The sequence below is a fragment of the Diplotaxodon limnothrissa genome, linkage group LG10 (genome assembly GCF_057381915.1).
Source record: "Diplotaxodon limnothrissa isolate DT_005_m linkage group LG10, D_limnothrissa_male_GT1.1, whole genome shotgun sequence".
Taxonomy (NCBI): domain Eukaryota; kingdom Metazoa; phylum Chordata; class Actinopteri; order Cichliformes; family Cichlidae; genus Diplotaxodon; species Diplotaxodon limnothrissa.
Window position 1 is genome coordinate 21,305,694 of NC_140605.1, and position 15,617 is coordinate 21,321,310.

The following is a 15,617-nucleotide window of genomic DNA, read 5'->3' on the forward strand; positions in this document are numbered from 1 at the left end:
TCACATCAGCATCTCCCATGTTTATTCTTTGGCTTTTAGATCAGACTGAATTCTGACTGTTATTTATCTATGTTGTTTTACTCTTTTTGCTTTAATTCTATGTTCTTTAAGTCTGTTGTTTTATATCACTGTTTTTGTTTTTGTTTTTTTAGATGTGCAGCACTTTGGTCCACAGCTATTGCTTTATATGTACTGATAAATAAATTTGACATGACAGTACATTCAATGAATGAATGAATGAATGAAGCAGTCTTACTTGACTCAGGCTATGTGCTGGATTGTCGCAGTGTTTTTTGGGGTCTGCAGAAGCCTGAATGGGAAACTGGATATCATACATAGACAAAAATATTATTCCCCTATTTCCAGGAATCACAGGGTACTGAGATTTAAAGCAGATGTGTGACTGCTGGCATCTGATAAAAGATGGATTCAGCCTCAGCAGGGAATTGATTTGGATATGAATATATGCAATATTCACACTAGGTTTTAGTGCATTGTTACTAACAATAGCATAATTTGTTAGATGTTACCAGTACATAATTTTAAATCGTCAATATGCCAAGTCGGAAGCTAAAAAATGATATCCTAACTGCAGTAGGCAATTACTGGCCACTTTATTAGGTGCACAACCATCTCTAGGATTTATAGAGAATGATCTGAAAAAGAGAAAATATCCAGTGAGTGGAGAAAATGCTTTATTGATGTCAGATGTCAGAGGAGTATGGTCAGACTGCTTCAAACTGATAATAACGTAAAGGTAACTTAAAATAACCTCATGTTACAACCAAAACATGGTAAATGGAATTACTCTTATTTAGTGATTTTTCTACCTGAGCACACAAAGCTCTTTATTCAACATGTCTCGCTCACACATTTTATTCTGCATCCTAGTGCACACTCACACTCACTCAGCCGCCTGACCAGCAGGGTATGCAGAAGAGCATTAGTTCTTAAGTTCAAAATGTGCTGCCAAACAACATGAAGGCATGGATCCATCCTCCCTTGTATGAGTGAGCACACTGGGGCTCATTTAAACACCAAAGTCTCCCAGAGCAGTGTTGCTGTTTTCCATCCCCTTTTGACCTGCTTCTAGCAGGATAACACAGCATGATACAAACATCAAATCATCTCAAACGACTGTCTTGATCACAACTTAATATAAGTTCCCTGTACTCAAATGTCCTCCACAGTCCTCAGATGTCAAATAGAGCACATATCGGATGTGGTGGGAAGGATTCTCATTGTGGACATGCAGACGAAAAATCTGCAACTAGTGTGAGAATCTGACATGTCAACATGGACCAAAATGTCTGAGGGATGTTTCCAGCACCTTGTTGAACCTGTGCAAAAATAAGGACTTGGTTATTTGTCATAAATGACTCCCAAAGGTAATATTTCCAGATCATCTTATTTACAGAATTTCTAAATCTCTGAAACATTAATATTTTATTAAAAGTAGAAAACCGTTATTTTCCACAGTGGAAAAAGTCCATTAAGATATTTCTGTATAAATACAGAGAGAAGGGGATTTGTTTCATGTGCATAAGGCACATTTGTAATTGGATCTGTTTATTTGTTTATTTTAGTTTTTCATTTATTTTTGCTTATTATGGCATTGTGTGCTCCTGGCTCAGTTTGAAAGTCGACTGCAGGTCCAGCGGTGCACTACATCTCTGTGACACCTTTACTTAGTTTGAATTTGCAAACAAAATACAGAAACAGCATATCAACTAACATAACAAGTCAGATTTAACGTTTTGAAGTCTTTTTTATGACAAATAACCACGTCCATGTTGACATATTTCGGTGTGGACTATGAACTGTAGGTGTGGACCAGCAACACGCTGAGGCTGAAAGCTAAGCCCAGCGGAGGGAGTGTGGGGCCCTCCCCCCAGCGGGGGGTGGGATCTAACGGGGAAGGAGAGCTCTGTTTCTCCGCCAGTGTGACCCGTCCGGCTCCTCCGCAGCAGGTTATCTCACCATCGAGACGCTTCAGGATCTCCAGAATTTAACCGCCCCTGATATTATAAAGGTAGGACTGAACAAAACCAGATCACAGGTGTTTTCGCGTTTTAAGTTCCTGACCTAACAGACAGAGAGCGACCCGCGGGAGCGATTTGTGAAGAGACAAAAAAAAAACAAATAAGACTAACAATAAAAACACGAAATTTAATCAGCCAGACGGACACATTAAGACGATAATGTATCCAATAAAGTTTGTGCAGAATAACCAACGTCAGCCGTGAAGCATTTAACGTGAAACAGGATACCGGATGTTGTATGTGTAGTTTCTAATTACTGTACCTTTAAGTGTGAGCCAGCCGCTGTAGCCTGGTGTTTGTGATGGTTTCCCTTTGCTGTCATTATCACAGCATACAAGCATAGAAAGCATCAGGCTCCCTCCCTAAAAAGCGATAATGGACAAATATTCCGCTTGATCCAAGTTATCAGGAGCATATAATAACGTATGCATATAATTAAAAGTACAGAGAGCCAACACAACAACAGAAAAACGTACTTATATAATACTTAATTGCTAATATGCAAAACGATGATGTATCTTATCACTTCTGTGATTTTTATAATATAGTGGGTTTGTCTCAATAAAAGAAAAAGCAGTGCTGCTGTAGTCAATGAACGAAATCTCTCAGCACAACTATAAGAAACAAATTACAGCAAAACTTCTGCTCATTGCCCACACTGTCCTGTAATTAAGTAAAAGGTTTTTGTTATTACACTGAAAATGTCTTACTTTATTTATTTATTTATTCATTCATTCATTCATTTGTTTTACTGTAAATGTAAATAAATAAAAAATATCTATAGTAGATAGTGAAAAAACCTTTTCTGTCATTTAACTGTTTATATATTACTTAACTACTTTGCAGTATGAGTGGCTGTGGGGCAGGTCTATATCAGTGCATCAGTAACACAAACTGTAAAATATTTGAAATTACATTTGAAACGTTCCTAAATTTTCCAAAGATGTTCAGTGGGCTGGACTGGAGTCTTAAGCAGGCTGATTTTGGCTCCCGGGCCTTAACAATCACAATTAAATATAACAGAAAATACTAAACTATCCTAACCTTTATAGCTTAAGTTACTAAACTACCACCAAAACCTCAAATTACATTATATAATTTAACAGTTCTTACTTTATAGATGAGAGATCAATAAAACTAGGATAGTTATGGTTATAACAGATTTTTTTTAAAGTGTTTGATGCACTTGCTCGTGCTTGGACCGGTGAGAAGAGAGCTGCAGTAGGAGAGTTGTGTATTTTTAAAGTTATCCACCTTTTCTTGATTTCTGCTTTCTGCAGCTTTGAGGAAATCTTTTTCATTTGGTCTCAAAAGATGTCCCGGGAGCAGCAAGCGGTGGCTCGTGCCAGGAAAGCCTTTGAAACAGGCAGGTCCAAATCTGTAGAGTACCGAATCAACCAGCTCAAGAATCTGCAGCGGTTATTCAGCGAGAGACAGAAAGAGATTGCAGCTGCCATTAAGAAAGACCTCAATAAGGTGAGTAGTGAGTACAAAACACATAGACTCCTGTCTGTGTTTTTACAGACTGGCTTCCGATGTTTCCCATTTTATTTCTTAGGTAAGCACAAAAGCTCCCGGAAAGCACATCCACTGCCAAGGCCAAGGCACATTTCGTAATTCTAAACAAAGTCATCTGGACCCAATTAAATCCTGAATTTTTTTGTCTGTGTCATTAATGTCTTGGTAGTTGTGCATACTTGTGCTGGCACACAAACAGTCTGACATAGAAAGAGCTGGATGGGATCCCTTCTTTCCTCTGGAAATCTGATTGCTATAAATAAATATATATGTATAGGACTGCCTTGTTAAGAAATATAAATAGAAGTTTTAAAGTGGTCAGATCATAAAACCTATGAAATGTTCATGAATCAAAAATAGCCAAAATAGTTTCCTTTCATGGAAGCATACAGAAGCTGAAGAGTATCCACCATAAGGAGATCCTACGTTCATCTTCTTCTTCCTCAGACCGAGGTTGGGGCACAGTTTTATGAGACTCTGGGTCTGGAGGGTGAGATCAGCCTCTTCATTAAGAATCTGAAGGAGTGGGCAGCCCCTCGGCATGTGAAGAAGAACCTGCTGACCATGTCTGACACCGTCTACATCCATCCAGAGCCGCTGGGGGTGGTGCTGGTCATCGGGGCCTGGAACTACCCCTGGGCTGTGACCATCCGGCCGCTCATTGGAGCCATTGCTGCCGGTACTGTACCATGCTGAGAGTGTTTGGGGTGGATGAAAGGGCAGAGTGTGATGTAATGTGCCTGAGTAGCGCTTACATCTGTAACATCTTTTATGATAAGAATACCACAGGCAATTTGTGTCCTTGTGGCCACTTACTCAAGTGCAGAATTGCATAAAATAGCATAAAAGTCAAATTATATAAAGCATTAGCATTTATATATAATAATAATTATTATTGTGTGCATATTAAATAATAACTGAAAACAAAGTTACCTATATAATTAAGTACTGGAGTAAACTTATATGTCACCAAATTCTCAATTTAAAATATACAATTTACTCACAGTTTGTAGTGCCTGGCCCTTTAAGCACACAGCCTTATTAACTCTGATATTGTAGCATTTTTTCAGTTCAGAGTAAAATCAGAACCTATGTAAATGTCTTTGGATACGTTAGCAACAGACAGCAAAGACCACAACATTTCTGCCTAAGATTTGGAAATCAAGGCGTGTATTCAGTTCTTTTCTATTCGTCTGTTTTTCAGGCCAGTTCTTTTCTTTTGTCCCGTGATCACAACCGCTCAAGTTCCCCTTTCTATCCAGCCACTGCCAAGTGTTCTCTTTCAGCTTGTGATAAGTAGGTCAAAGGCCACTCTGTGAACTCTATACTGCAATAATGAGAGCAGAAGTTTTAGGAACGGCAAAAGATTCATTGTGTGTGTCCTTGTACGTTGGTATTTACTCATCAGATGCTGGGATCATGTTTTTTTCTATTTCTCATACATTATCTTCATAAAGCTCAGCCTGAGTGGTCAAACTGTGCGACTCAGCTTTAATCACGATGTCATGAAGAGGTTTCTTGTGACTACACAGCATGACACTGCAGTATTTGTGGTTGTCCAGTGATAGCTTTGCATATCAGTGCTTGCAAGTGGGCGGCTCATTTGTATTTCATTTGGATAAATCTAGTTTAGTGTCAAATACTGAAAAAGTGTAGCACTCGTCAGTGCAGTTGTGCAGCACTTTGTGCCACCATTTAATATTCTGTGATTGCTGGCACAACATGGACTTTGCTCTTTGCACCGGCAATATCAGATATTACACAGATGCTCGTATCAGCCCAGTGGGTCAGAAGTCTTTTCTTCTGATTATTTTCAGGCCAAAGGCAACTGTCAGTTCTACAAAACTGTTGAAGAATTATGCATTTAAAATATAATGCACACTGATGTGCGTAATATTTTTTCATTGTGATTGGTTAATATTTACAGTCACAATTTCAGGTTAAAATAGTAAGTTAGCATTTTCTGTCTGGGCAGCCACAGCCTGAATGTGTGTGTTTGAATGGGTGAATGAGGCTAGTTGTATAAAAGTGCTTTGAGTGCTAGAAAAGAGTAGAAAAGCAGGATATAAGTGTCATTTATTTCCAGGGAGTAAAAATAATTCAATTAATCTCAGTAAAACAGAGACCCATGAACAACGTATGTACTATATGTAATAGGCTGATAATTCATGATATATACCATCATGTAAAAACTCTGATATATATAATGATACTTGTTCAACTGAATCAATTAGATTTGCATTTCACGTGTCAGTGATCCTCAAGGTTATTGTAGTTAACTAAAAATAAAAATAAAAAGTAGACTTGGAGAAAGGTTAAAAACAACCAAAACAATTGTGGCTAATGTGAAAAATGAATTAAAGTAAAATAAAAATATAGATAATAAGTTAATATCCTTAGCTTTAGACATTGTTATCTGTTAAAATTTGCTATCATAACTTAGCTGTGGAGGTTTTGATGGACATGTTAATTTGAGACATGGATGTTTAAAAGAGTGAGAGTCAATAGCTTTAAAAAAGTTGTATTTTTGGGAATGCCTGTTCTAATTTTCCATAATCTTGCCTCTGTCGTGTGTCCTCCACACAATAAAAGACTAAAACTGACACTGAAACCAATAAAAACTAAAGTGAAACTACTGAAAATGTTTTCAAGCAGTAAATATTAAAGTGGAACAAGCAGCAGTACTATAGAAACTAACTGAAACTAAACAGAATTAAAAACAAAAAGTCACAGTGAAATGAAAATAAAAACGAAATTATAAGAACTCTGTTGATCACCAATAAAAAAGCACAAAGGTGTAGCTGAGGCTGCCAGCACAGACAAAGGTGAACGTCTGGGGGTAGGCGCGTGATCTCAGCTGTCTTAGTGGAGATAATGATCAATAAATGTAAGATAATGATGCCAAATGCCTGCACACAAAGAGAACTGGATATTTTCTTGGACTTTAAGCCATGATCTGCATTCTGCTGAATAGCTATCCATCCACAGGCTGTGTTTTTAGATCACAAAGCAATAACAACATTAGTACATTTCATATTAAATGTGTCAGGAAAAAATGGACAAACATCATCAAAGAAAATGATTGAAAATAATTGTTAGATAAAGACAATATTGAGCTGCTATTCTCTTCTACCTGTGCAGGTAATGCAGCTGTGGTGAAGCCCTCTGAGGTCTGTGTGCACACTTCCAAAGTCATGGAGGACCTTCTGCCGATTTACATTGACAAAGTAAGGACAGGTCACATGACAGCAGCCTATGTCCAGCCAAACAAGGCTCTGTTATAAGCTGCTTATTCTTTACAAACTGCCTCTGTGCTTACACTTATAGTTTTATCCTGTGTCATATAAAAACAAACTGTGAAATGTTTCCCATGAAAACACAAGATGTCAAGGAAACTGTGTTTACTATAGACACATGATGGGGGAAGTCAAGCAGAGAAAAGCTTTTGACTTGTGCTGTATTTGCTTTTTATAATCAGTTTTATTTATTTATTCATCTCTATTTATTCTGCAAATGATCTAAAGAAGAAAACTGCCTTGCATCTCAAGTTGTTTAAATTACAGAGACGTGTTGTTTCCGGAGCTTTTGTGATACCTCCGTGTATGTTTTCTTTTGTGTGTCAGGAGCTTTACCCTGTTGTAACTGGAGGAGTGCCGGAGACCCAGGAGCTGCTACGCCAGAAATTTGATCATATCTTCTACACCGGCAACAGCACGGTGGGAAAAGTGATCATGGAAGCTGCCGCCAAACACCTGACACCAGTCACCCTGGAGCTTGGCGGGAAGAGCCCCTGCTACATCGACAAGAACTGTGACATAAGCATAGCCTGCAGGTGAAAGCAGTGCTCAGTGTTATTTGTCTTCATGTTACAATTTTAATTTCTTTTTTCTTTCTTACATACAGTCACTCAGAATCTTAATATTTCCATTAAGGGTGTCTGAATATGCTGGGTAGCTTTGCATGATCACAGTTTAAGACAGCTTTTATTTTAGCCTTGTGGCCGTTGGTTCATCATCTGTCGTTATCAGTTTAAGCTTCTCTTCTTTCAACCACCCTGCCTTAAAGTCAGCTTTTTTGTGGTTGGCTACACCTCATAAACAAACAGCTGGTGGGAGGAGCTGTTGTGCTCAAATTCAGAACTGTGTACCCTAAATGAGCATAATAAATATATTTACTCTCTCTGATGTTAAGAGGAATCTAAAGCATGGGCTTTAGAATACTTGCAGCTTTAGGCCATATTTAATATGAGCATCCACCTTTGTTCTGAGTGTTGGTCCATCCAGCGAGTGCTGTCAAAGCATATGCAGCTGTGGTCAGATGTTTATATACACTAGTCGTGGACATGAATGTCATAGTAATTTGGGGCTTTTAATGATTTGAATGATTTTTAATTTTCTCTAATCCACATAAGGTCAAAAGTATACTTACACACCATCAGTAATATTCAGTGTCCAAGCAAGTCGCACCTTGCTAAGATACACTTCTGGTGGTCATGAATGAATGAATGAATGAATGAATGAATGCTTTATTGGCCATATGCAGGTTACCCCACAGAGGAATAGGACCCCCCCCGACTTACACACACAACAACAAGACAACACAAGGGAATACAGTCGGAGACCGGCAGCGTTGGGAGAATAACACTGAAAAAATTACACAACATTGGGAAAAGTACAAGAGGAAAAAAAGAGACCTCTTCACACGCTGGGCAACCTATGGGAGGACAGCATGAGAACAGGAAACAAAAAAACTCCTCTGCACAGAGAGCACATTAATGTCCACATCACAACATCAGAGCACATGACAAGCCACAGGGGATGGATAGGGGGGTGGGGGGTGATTCGAAGGAACACAGCAGTCGTCCTGCACCATGCTATCATTTCAGCGCGGCACGCAGACCCGCTGCCTTCCCCCGCAGGAACAAGCATCGAAGGCGTTTGGAAGGGAGGGGGATGAGTGCGTGCTTATCAGTGTAAGTGTATGTGTGTGCGTGTCCATAGTTCAGCTGAGACAGTGTCCTTCGCTATATCAGGCTAAGTAAACAGTCCTCCAGCCGATCCAGGTGTCCTTCATGGGATGGGAAGAATAGTCATCACACAGTCGTTATCAGGGAGTTGTTTTGGTGGGCTCCAGCCTTGGGCCTAGCAGCTGGCGCCGTGGTGTCCAAATGTTGAATATTGTTGATTTCTCCTTTATGCGAGCAGCGAATTTAGCACTCTGACACTAGGGCCTCGATTTCCCGTTGGAGCGCTGCGAGCCTCCCCATGATGGTATCAAGCTTCTGTTCCGTGGTGTTGTCATTCTTTTGGTTCTGAGACCCCACAGCTGCAGTGAGCCGTTCTGCGATGTTATCCAACTTCCGCTCAAGGGTGTTATTGTGAGCAGGCCCCTCTCTGATGTATCCCATCATACGCTCAATGGTGTTAGTTTGAGTCTTCACGGCAGCTGTAAGCGTCTCCAAGGTGTTAACCATGCTGCGTTCGGTGTGGGAGGCCGCGCCTCGTCCCATCGCTTCAATTCCAGCGGTCAGCTTAGGGGGAGTTTGAACAGCTGGTTCCGCTCTCTTATTTCTCCGATAAGTCAGGGCCAAGCCAGCTCCGATCATAAGTAAGTTTCTGGCATTTGACCACCTTTTGTAGCAGAATTGGTAGAGTTAAATCAGATAACTTGGTTTCCTTGCCAACACATGGGTTTTAAGCGTAATCCACAAATTTGCAACAGGGTCGATGTGTGTTTGGGATCATTGTCCAGGTGGAACACCAAATAAAAGCAGTTGATTTAATGTAAAGTTGAAGAATATGAGATAGTCCTTCATTATTTCATCCACTTTGTGCAATGCACTGGTACCACAGCTCCAGAACATGATGCTACCACAACCATGCTTGACAGTTGTTACAGTTTTCTTAGGTTTGAAAGCCTCACCTTTATTCCTCCAAACTTACCACTTGTCATTGTGACAAAACGGCTTCAATCTTTGTCTCGTCCGACCATAAAACTTTGAAGGCATCGATTTTAGAGCGGGGCCTTCTTTCTTGATCGACACACTCTCAGTCCGAGTCAATGTAAAACTGGCTCGACTGTGGACGCTGGTGTTATAACGCTTCCAGTTCATGGCAGGCCTGAGCCTTGGGGTTTTCTTTAACACCCTGATAACGTGATGGCACATCATTCCACCCTGAAGGACAAAGAATTCAAAGAAATTGAATTCTCAAATTGTCTTGATATTCATGCTCATGATGAGTGTATGTTTAACTTCAGACCACAACTGTATATGACATAAATCCAGTCACCGGTAACACTTCCTCTGCTCTGTAGGCGTGTCACGTGGGGGAAGTACAGTAACTGTGGTCAGACCTGCATCGCCCCAGACTACATCCTTTGTGAGCCCAGCATCCAGAACCGGGTCATTGAAGAGGTCAAGAAGTGTATTAAGGTACTGAAGATTGAAAAAAACATAACTTTGAGTTGAGAATTTTAAAACTAAGGAAAAAAATATAGTCTTTAGCCTTTATTTCAATACAAACCTCAAAGAAATGTTTATGCCTAAAAGATTCATTATCAAGGTAGCAACACAGTGCACCGGGGGGGGGGGGGGGGGGGGGGGGAATTTAATGTGTTTGTCCATTAATTTACTGGTTTTTAAAATAATTTCTGTAGGAGTTCTACACAGACAACCCAAAGACGTGCCCGGACTATGGTCGCATCATCAACCAGCGCCATTTCAAGAGGGTCATGGCCATGTTAGAAGACAGCAACATCGCTGTAGGCGGGGAAAATGATGAGTCAGACTGCTACATAGGTAACAATTAATTCATTTTTAAAATATTGTGTTTATTTTCTCAGGCCTTGACAGATGCACCTTCAGGGACCATATACAGAGTCAATACTCAATAGCAGGAGGATAAGGGGAAAATAACAATAGAAGTTACAATGAAGACAAATGTTGATAGCTTTTAAACTAAAATAATCAAACTGAAACTCAGACAGATAAACCAGAATATCTGAAAGGAGAACCTTCAGGAACAAGGCAAAGTCATGCAGTGTTTCTGTGATGTGCTTAGCTCCAACAGTTCTACGGGACGTGAAGCCAGAGGCAAAGGTAATGCAGGAGGAGATTTTTGGACCTCTACTTCCTATCTTACCAGTCAGCAGCCTGGACGAAGCCATCAAGCTGATCAATAAGGGAGAGAAACCTCTGGCTCTCTATGTGTTCTCACCAGATAACAAGGTATCTACCAGCAGCCAACACAGCAAAGCAGTTAACACGTGGAAACCAGTGTTTAGGTCGAGACTTATTGTCAGGGTTTTTTGTTTTCTCTTCTCTGTAAAGGTGATAGAGAGAATGAGAGATGAGACTTCGAGTGGAGGATTCCTGGCCAACGACTGCCTCGTGCACTATTCTGTCAGCGCGTTGCCATTTGGAGGAGTGGGTAAGTAGAGAAACTGTGCAAATGGAGCCTTTTTTTTAACCCCTTAGTGACTTTACTGTCTGTATTACTGGTTTATTGTGTTGATTAAAAGTGGTCAAACCTGATGCCAACATCTGTGTATGTTCCATGTGCAGGAAACAGTGGAATAGGCTGCTACCACGGCAAGTTCAGCTTTGACCGACTGAGCCACCTGCGTGGTTGTCTGGTCAAAAAGCTGAAAATGGAGGGGGTGAACGACATGCGCTACCCGCCGCACACATTGAAGAAACTGGGCTGGGCGCGCTTCTTCATCCTCAATACCGTAGATGTGGGCTGGGTGGGACGGATGGCGCTCCTAGCTGCTCTGGTTATGGTGGCTGCTGTTGTGATTCAGGTGAGTTGAAAAGAAAGAAAGGAATAACTGACACGGGCAGTATCAGTGGACGAGCTTCCCAGCTAGCTGCAATATTCTAAGAGGAGCAGAGAAACCTAAACCTTTCTGTAGTTGAACACATCCTTTGAGTGTCACACAGTGCACATGTGCATTACTGAGTGGGACAAAAAAGAGCGATCGCATTACTCCAGTGTTGGCAGACTTGCACCTGCTCTCTGCGCATCACAGAATCCAGCATGAAGTGCGCTATTGTATTTAAAGCTTTAAATGGCCTTGCACCTGCGTTTGCGGTAGAGACTTATGCTGTATCCATACTCTCTCTCAACATCATTAACCCTGTAAATCCTGAACTATGCAATGACTGCCGGACGATTGTAATTTTTTTGAAACTGTTTTTTTTTTTTCACAGTTTCAAAAAAAGTTTTTGGAAAAAAAGTGTTTATTGAACCTTCTGACAATTAAAAAAAAAGCAAACATTAATTTCCATATATGAGTTTTAATTTGTAATATTTGTCTCGCAGTAGCACTCCATGTGTCTGATTGCATACATCAGATTTTTCAGCCTTACAGGGTTAAGGTCTACTTCCTAATCACTCTAGAGTCCAGACCATAGCAGAGTCAAAGCTAATTTGCTTGCACCAAGACACTGGAATGATCATCCAAGTGACTTCACAAATGCGTCACCTACCTCTGTCTTTAACTCTTAGCTAAAGACATCATGCTTTTTGTAATTTTATGTAATTAATGTAAATGCGTGAATTTGTATCTTTTATTTTTGTTTCTTATTGTAAATCACTTTTCTAAACATGCTACAGTATAGAAATATAAAGCATTTCCAGTCATGCTGCACAATGGGAGCTGAACCATCCAAGTGCCACCAAGTCCCCCGTCCACAAGTATTTTTTTAAGCTCAACTTTGGTCTTTCCATCTACATTCAAAGGCCTAATGAAAAGCTCCTTCTGGGTGAAGACAGATTTAGGGTTAAGGGTTACATAACCACCAGCTGGCTTGTCATACTATAGGCATGCCCAGTTTTGTTTCAGTGCTTTCAAGCAGATTTAATTTATTCAGGTTTTGAGCTGTTTAGTGCTCGGTCCTGTGGAAGTGGTGGTGGTTCAGCCTTTTTTTCCTCCAAAGGTTCAAAGATTAATCAGTGATTCTGAGGCAGATTTGATGATAAATGGTCGTCTGTGATCGATTGGCAAGCTGTCCATATACAGGCAGCGAATCCACGACGCACATGAAAACAGAGTTGAATGATCCAAAACTACACATGCCAATAAACAGAACAACGCAACAATGACAAAACTTTCTTGTATCTGAAAAAAAAAACATTCCCAACTCACTCATTAACAGCTACACAGTTGTAAGTAAACAACCCGGGGCTCTTTGGTTCAGTAAACAATGCTATCCAGTGAATGTGGCAGATACAGCCTGGCACACACACAGATCTGGATGTGGAAAGGGTCAAATGGCAACAAAGATGCAGAATGTTTTTCTTTCTTCTTCTTCTTCTTTTTTTGGTTCACAATGCAAATACTTCACAGTATTTCTGTATTTTTTTTATTCAGTATTCACATATATAAATGTTAAATGTGTGACATTTATTTTTTTTGCACTGTGGCATTTTTCTGTTCTGCTCTGTATACTCCTTTTTACGGTGGCCCTGAGAGGCCAAATGGACTGCAACTTAAGAAAACACCAGCAATAAGAAAAACGCTGCAAAAGCACACAAAACACAACGGAAATAGGAAAAACGACAACGGAAATAAGAAAAACAACAACGGAAATAGGAGCAAACAAAACACAAATAGGAAAAAACTAATTTCCACAAGCACAAAGGAAGTGTTTGTGGGGAGACAATAACCCGACGGACCAGTTGCAGGAACCAAATTATGCTAAGAATTGCGCTGGGAGACACTTAAAATAAGTGGAGGATCTATCAGTTTTGTGAGGAAAGAAAAGATGAGAGGTAAGTGTGTTAGCCTAACTATTGGCCTAAAAATCCGTCATGAGTATTATATGAATCATGATAAAACACGCCTACCATGTTTTGGGTTCCTGCAACTGGTCCGTCGGGTTATTGTCTCCCCAGAAACACTTCCCTTGTGCTTTAGAAAATCTGTTTTTTCCTATTTCTGTTTCTGTTTTTCCTTCATTGTGTTTTGTGTGCTTTTGCAGCGTTTTTCTTATTGCTAGTGTTTTCTTAAGTTGCAGTCCGTTTGGCCTCTCAGGGCCACCGTACCTTTTGCCCTCTACAGTCTGCAGACTAGTTTTTACCCAACCTTCCTACTGAGTAACAACAAAGGATTCAAATAGAAATAGAAGCACTATTTCAAATAGAAATATTGTTAAAACACTTGCTTACAGCTGCGTCACAGCTTACCTCTGAGACACCCATCAGTCATTTTAAAAGCATTATGAATGCAGAGCAAATGTTTAGAAAAACCTCCAGCTGAGTCTTCTGTTTGTGTCTTTGGTTTTACAGAAGTACCTCCTCTGAAGCCGTTCTGCTGTTTCCTTTATCGTCTGGGCCGCAGAAGAGGAACAAGGAGGATTCATTTGTTTATGCATGAACAAGATAGCAATGTTGTGTTGTTTCAGGATTGCCGTTTTCCATTTCACATTTCAGTGAAGTTTCATGGAGCTCACTGAGAGCCGTTTATTTTAATGAAGATAATTATTTATTCTCATCTATGCAAGAATCACTACGTTCCATTAATTCATCACCACATTTTTAATACTTTTTTTTTTTTAAATATGAATGATTTAGTTGTTTTTTTTTAATGAAGTAATAGTGTAAGTGTAGAGGTATTGCATGATTCAAAGTATGTTGTCCATTTATTCTACCTTGCATTTAAAAAACAAAACATGTTTACATGAAGGGCCATAAGATGAAGTTCATGTTAATAATGAAAAATGATTTTTTTCATCATTATTATTATTATTATGTAGGAGCTACCTACAGGGTATTTTTAGCTTGTTGTTTCAGTAATGGATCCGCCATTAATCTGACAATCAGCCCGAATGCACTTGATTTCAGCCCAGAGTAGTTTCAGGCTGTGTTTGGCAGGCATGAAGACAATCTGTCCAGTGAGATTTCAGTGTTTGTTTTCAGCTCATCCGAATCACGCAGGTTCATGTGAAGGAAGTTTTTAATGATTTTTTTATGACCAAATGTAAAACATTTAAGTGACCAAGTGTAGTTGTTTCTAAATATTTGCCTATATCGCACCATTTAAATTTATAAACAACAATTAAAGAAATATATATGCATTTCTATTTTAATATTCAACTAAATAAATTGCTACATGTATCAGTTTGAAATTTAAGTTATTTTTATTCTGTATTTTACAAGCGTATGTTGCATAATACAGAGTTGATATTCATCAGCTCTCCTCTGTGAGTTAGAAATAGATTCACAGTTCAGTCTCATACGTTGTTAAATTAACTGTTAAAGGTCATGAAAAACATTTTTACATAAGTGGGTCAAGAACTTATGAAGAGTGTTGCTTAAAGTCAAATTTCAATGACTTTGGATTTTATCATCTGCAGTGATAAAATCTCCATGAATGGTAACATTTAAAAGATTCAGAAAATTCAGAGTTCAGTTCTCGTGATCTTTGGGACCAGAAACCACACCCAACCTTCGCTGGTGCACAAAAGCTTGTTCTGACACAGAAAACTGGAAACCTCTTCTGATGTTAATGATGCTGCACTGCTAACTTCCATAGACACTAACACTAACCGGACACTTTATTAAGTACACTCTACTATGTGGAAGATGGAAGACAAGCACGCAATTTAGGAAAAATGCTGCCAATTTTAAATAAAATAAAATAGCAAAGCAAAAGCTCCAGGCTTAATTTTAAAGTTTTTTCAAATAAACACATCCACTTTATTATGTGCACTAATGTATTATAGAAAATGGAAATCAGATGTAAATAATGACATTTTGTCCGGTGAGTTAAAATACTTTCTTGTTCCTCCTGGTTTTTCTGCTGTATCAAGTCAAAAATAAAAAACAAGGAACAGCTGAAATCATTTTGTACATTTTGCCACCAGGTGTCTTCCTCTCTCGTTTTACACAACTTAAAATTAGGAACGTTTGCACCAAGACCCCCCCTCCTGTTTAGAATAACTTCCACACACACACACAAACACACAATAATCACCTCCCTCCCACCTTCAAAGGTGGCTGAGTTGGTGTGTGAAGACAGCTGAAATTTAGTCTATGAGGAGCTTCGCCTGAC

At 39.5% G+C, this 15,617-nt stretch overlaps 1 protein-coding gene across 2 annotated transcripts; it reads left to right on the plus strand.

Annotated features, from left to right (window-relative positions):
• Positions 1-1,921: 1,921 nt before the first annotated feature.
• aldh3a2b (aldehyde dehydrogenase 3 family, member A2b) lies at positions 1,922-14,678 on the plus strand. 2 transcript variants are annotated; one of them, XM_085364586.1, is made up of 11 exons: positions 1,922-2,032; positions 3,323-3,518; positions 4,008-4,239; positions 6,702-6,787; positions 7,184-7,392; positions 9,876-9,993; positions 10,218-10,359; positions 10,622-10,788; positions 10,891-10,990; positions 11,125-11,363; positions 13,853-14,678. In XM_085364586.1, exons 2-11 carry the CDS (start codon positions 3,357-3,359, stop codon positions 13,865-13,867), a joined length of 1,470 nt encoding a protein of 489 aa, XP_085220712.1. In that variant the 5' UTR covers positions 1,922-2,032; positions 3,323-3,356; the 3' UTR covers positions 13,868-14,678. The 2 variants fall into 2 exon arrangements, with proteins under 2 accessions (XP_085220712.1, XP_085220713.1); XM_085364587.1 differs by having other exon boundaries at positions 3,357-3,518.
• Positions 14,679-15,617: the final 939 nt, after the last annotated feature.

What these genes read in the sequence shown, in the direction of transcription:
- aldh3a2b (XM_085364586.1), top strand. Translation starts at nt 3,357, where the DNA reads ATGTCCCGGGAGCAGCAAGCGGTGGCTCGTGCCAGGAAAGCCTTTGAA. An exon ending in TGCCGATTTACATTGACAAA is followed by an intron (nt 6,788 to 7,183) that starts GTAAGGACAGGT and finishes TTTGTGTGTCAG; the next exon opens with GAGCTTTACCCTGTTGTAAC. An exon ending in GACATAAGCATAGCCTGCAG is followed by an intron (nt 7,393 to 9,875) that starts GTGAAAGCAGTG and finishes TCTGCTCTGTAG; the next exon opens with GCGTGTCACGTGGGGGAAGT.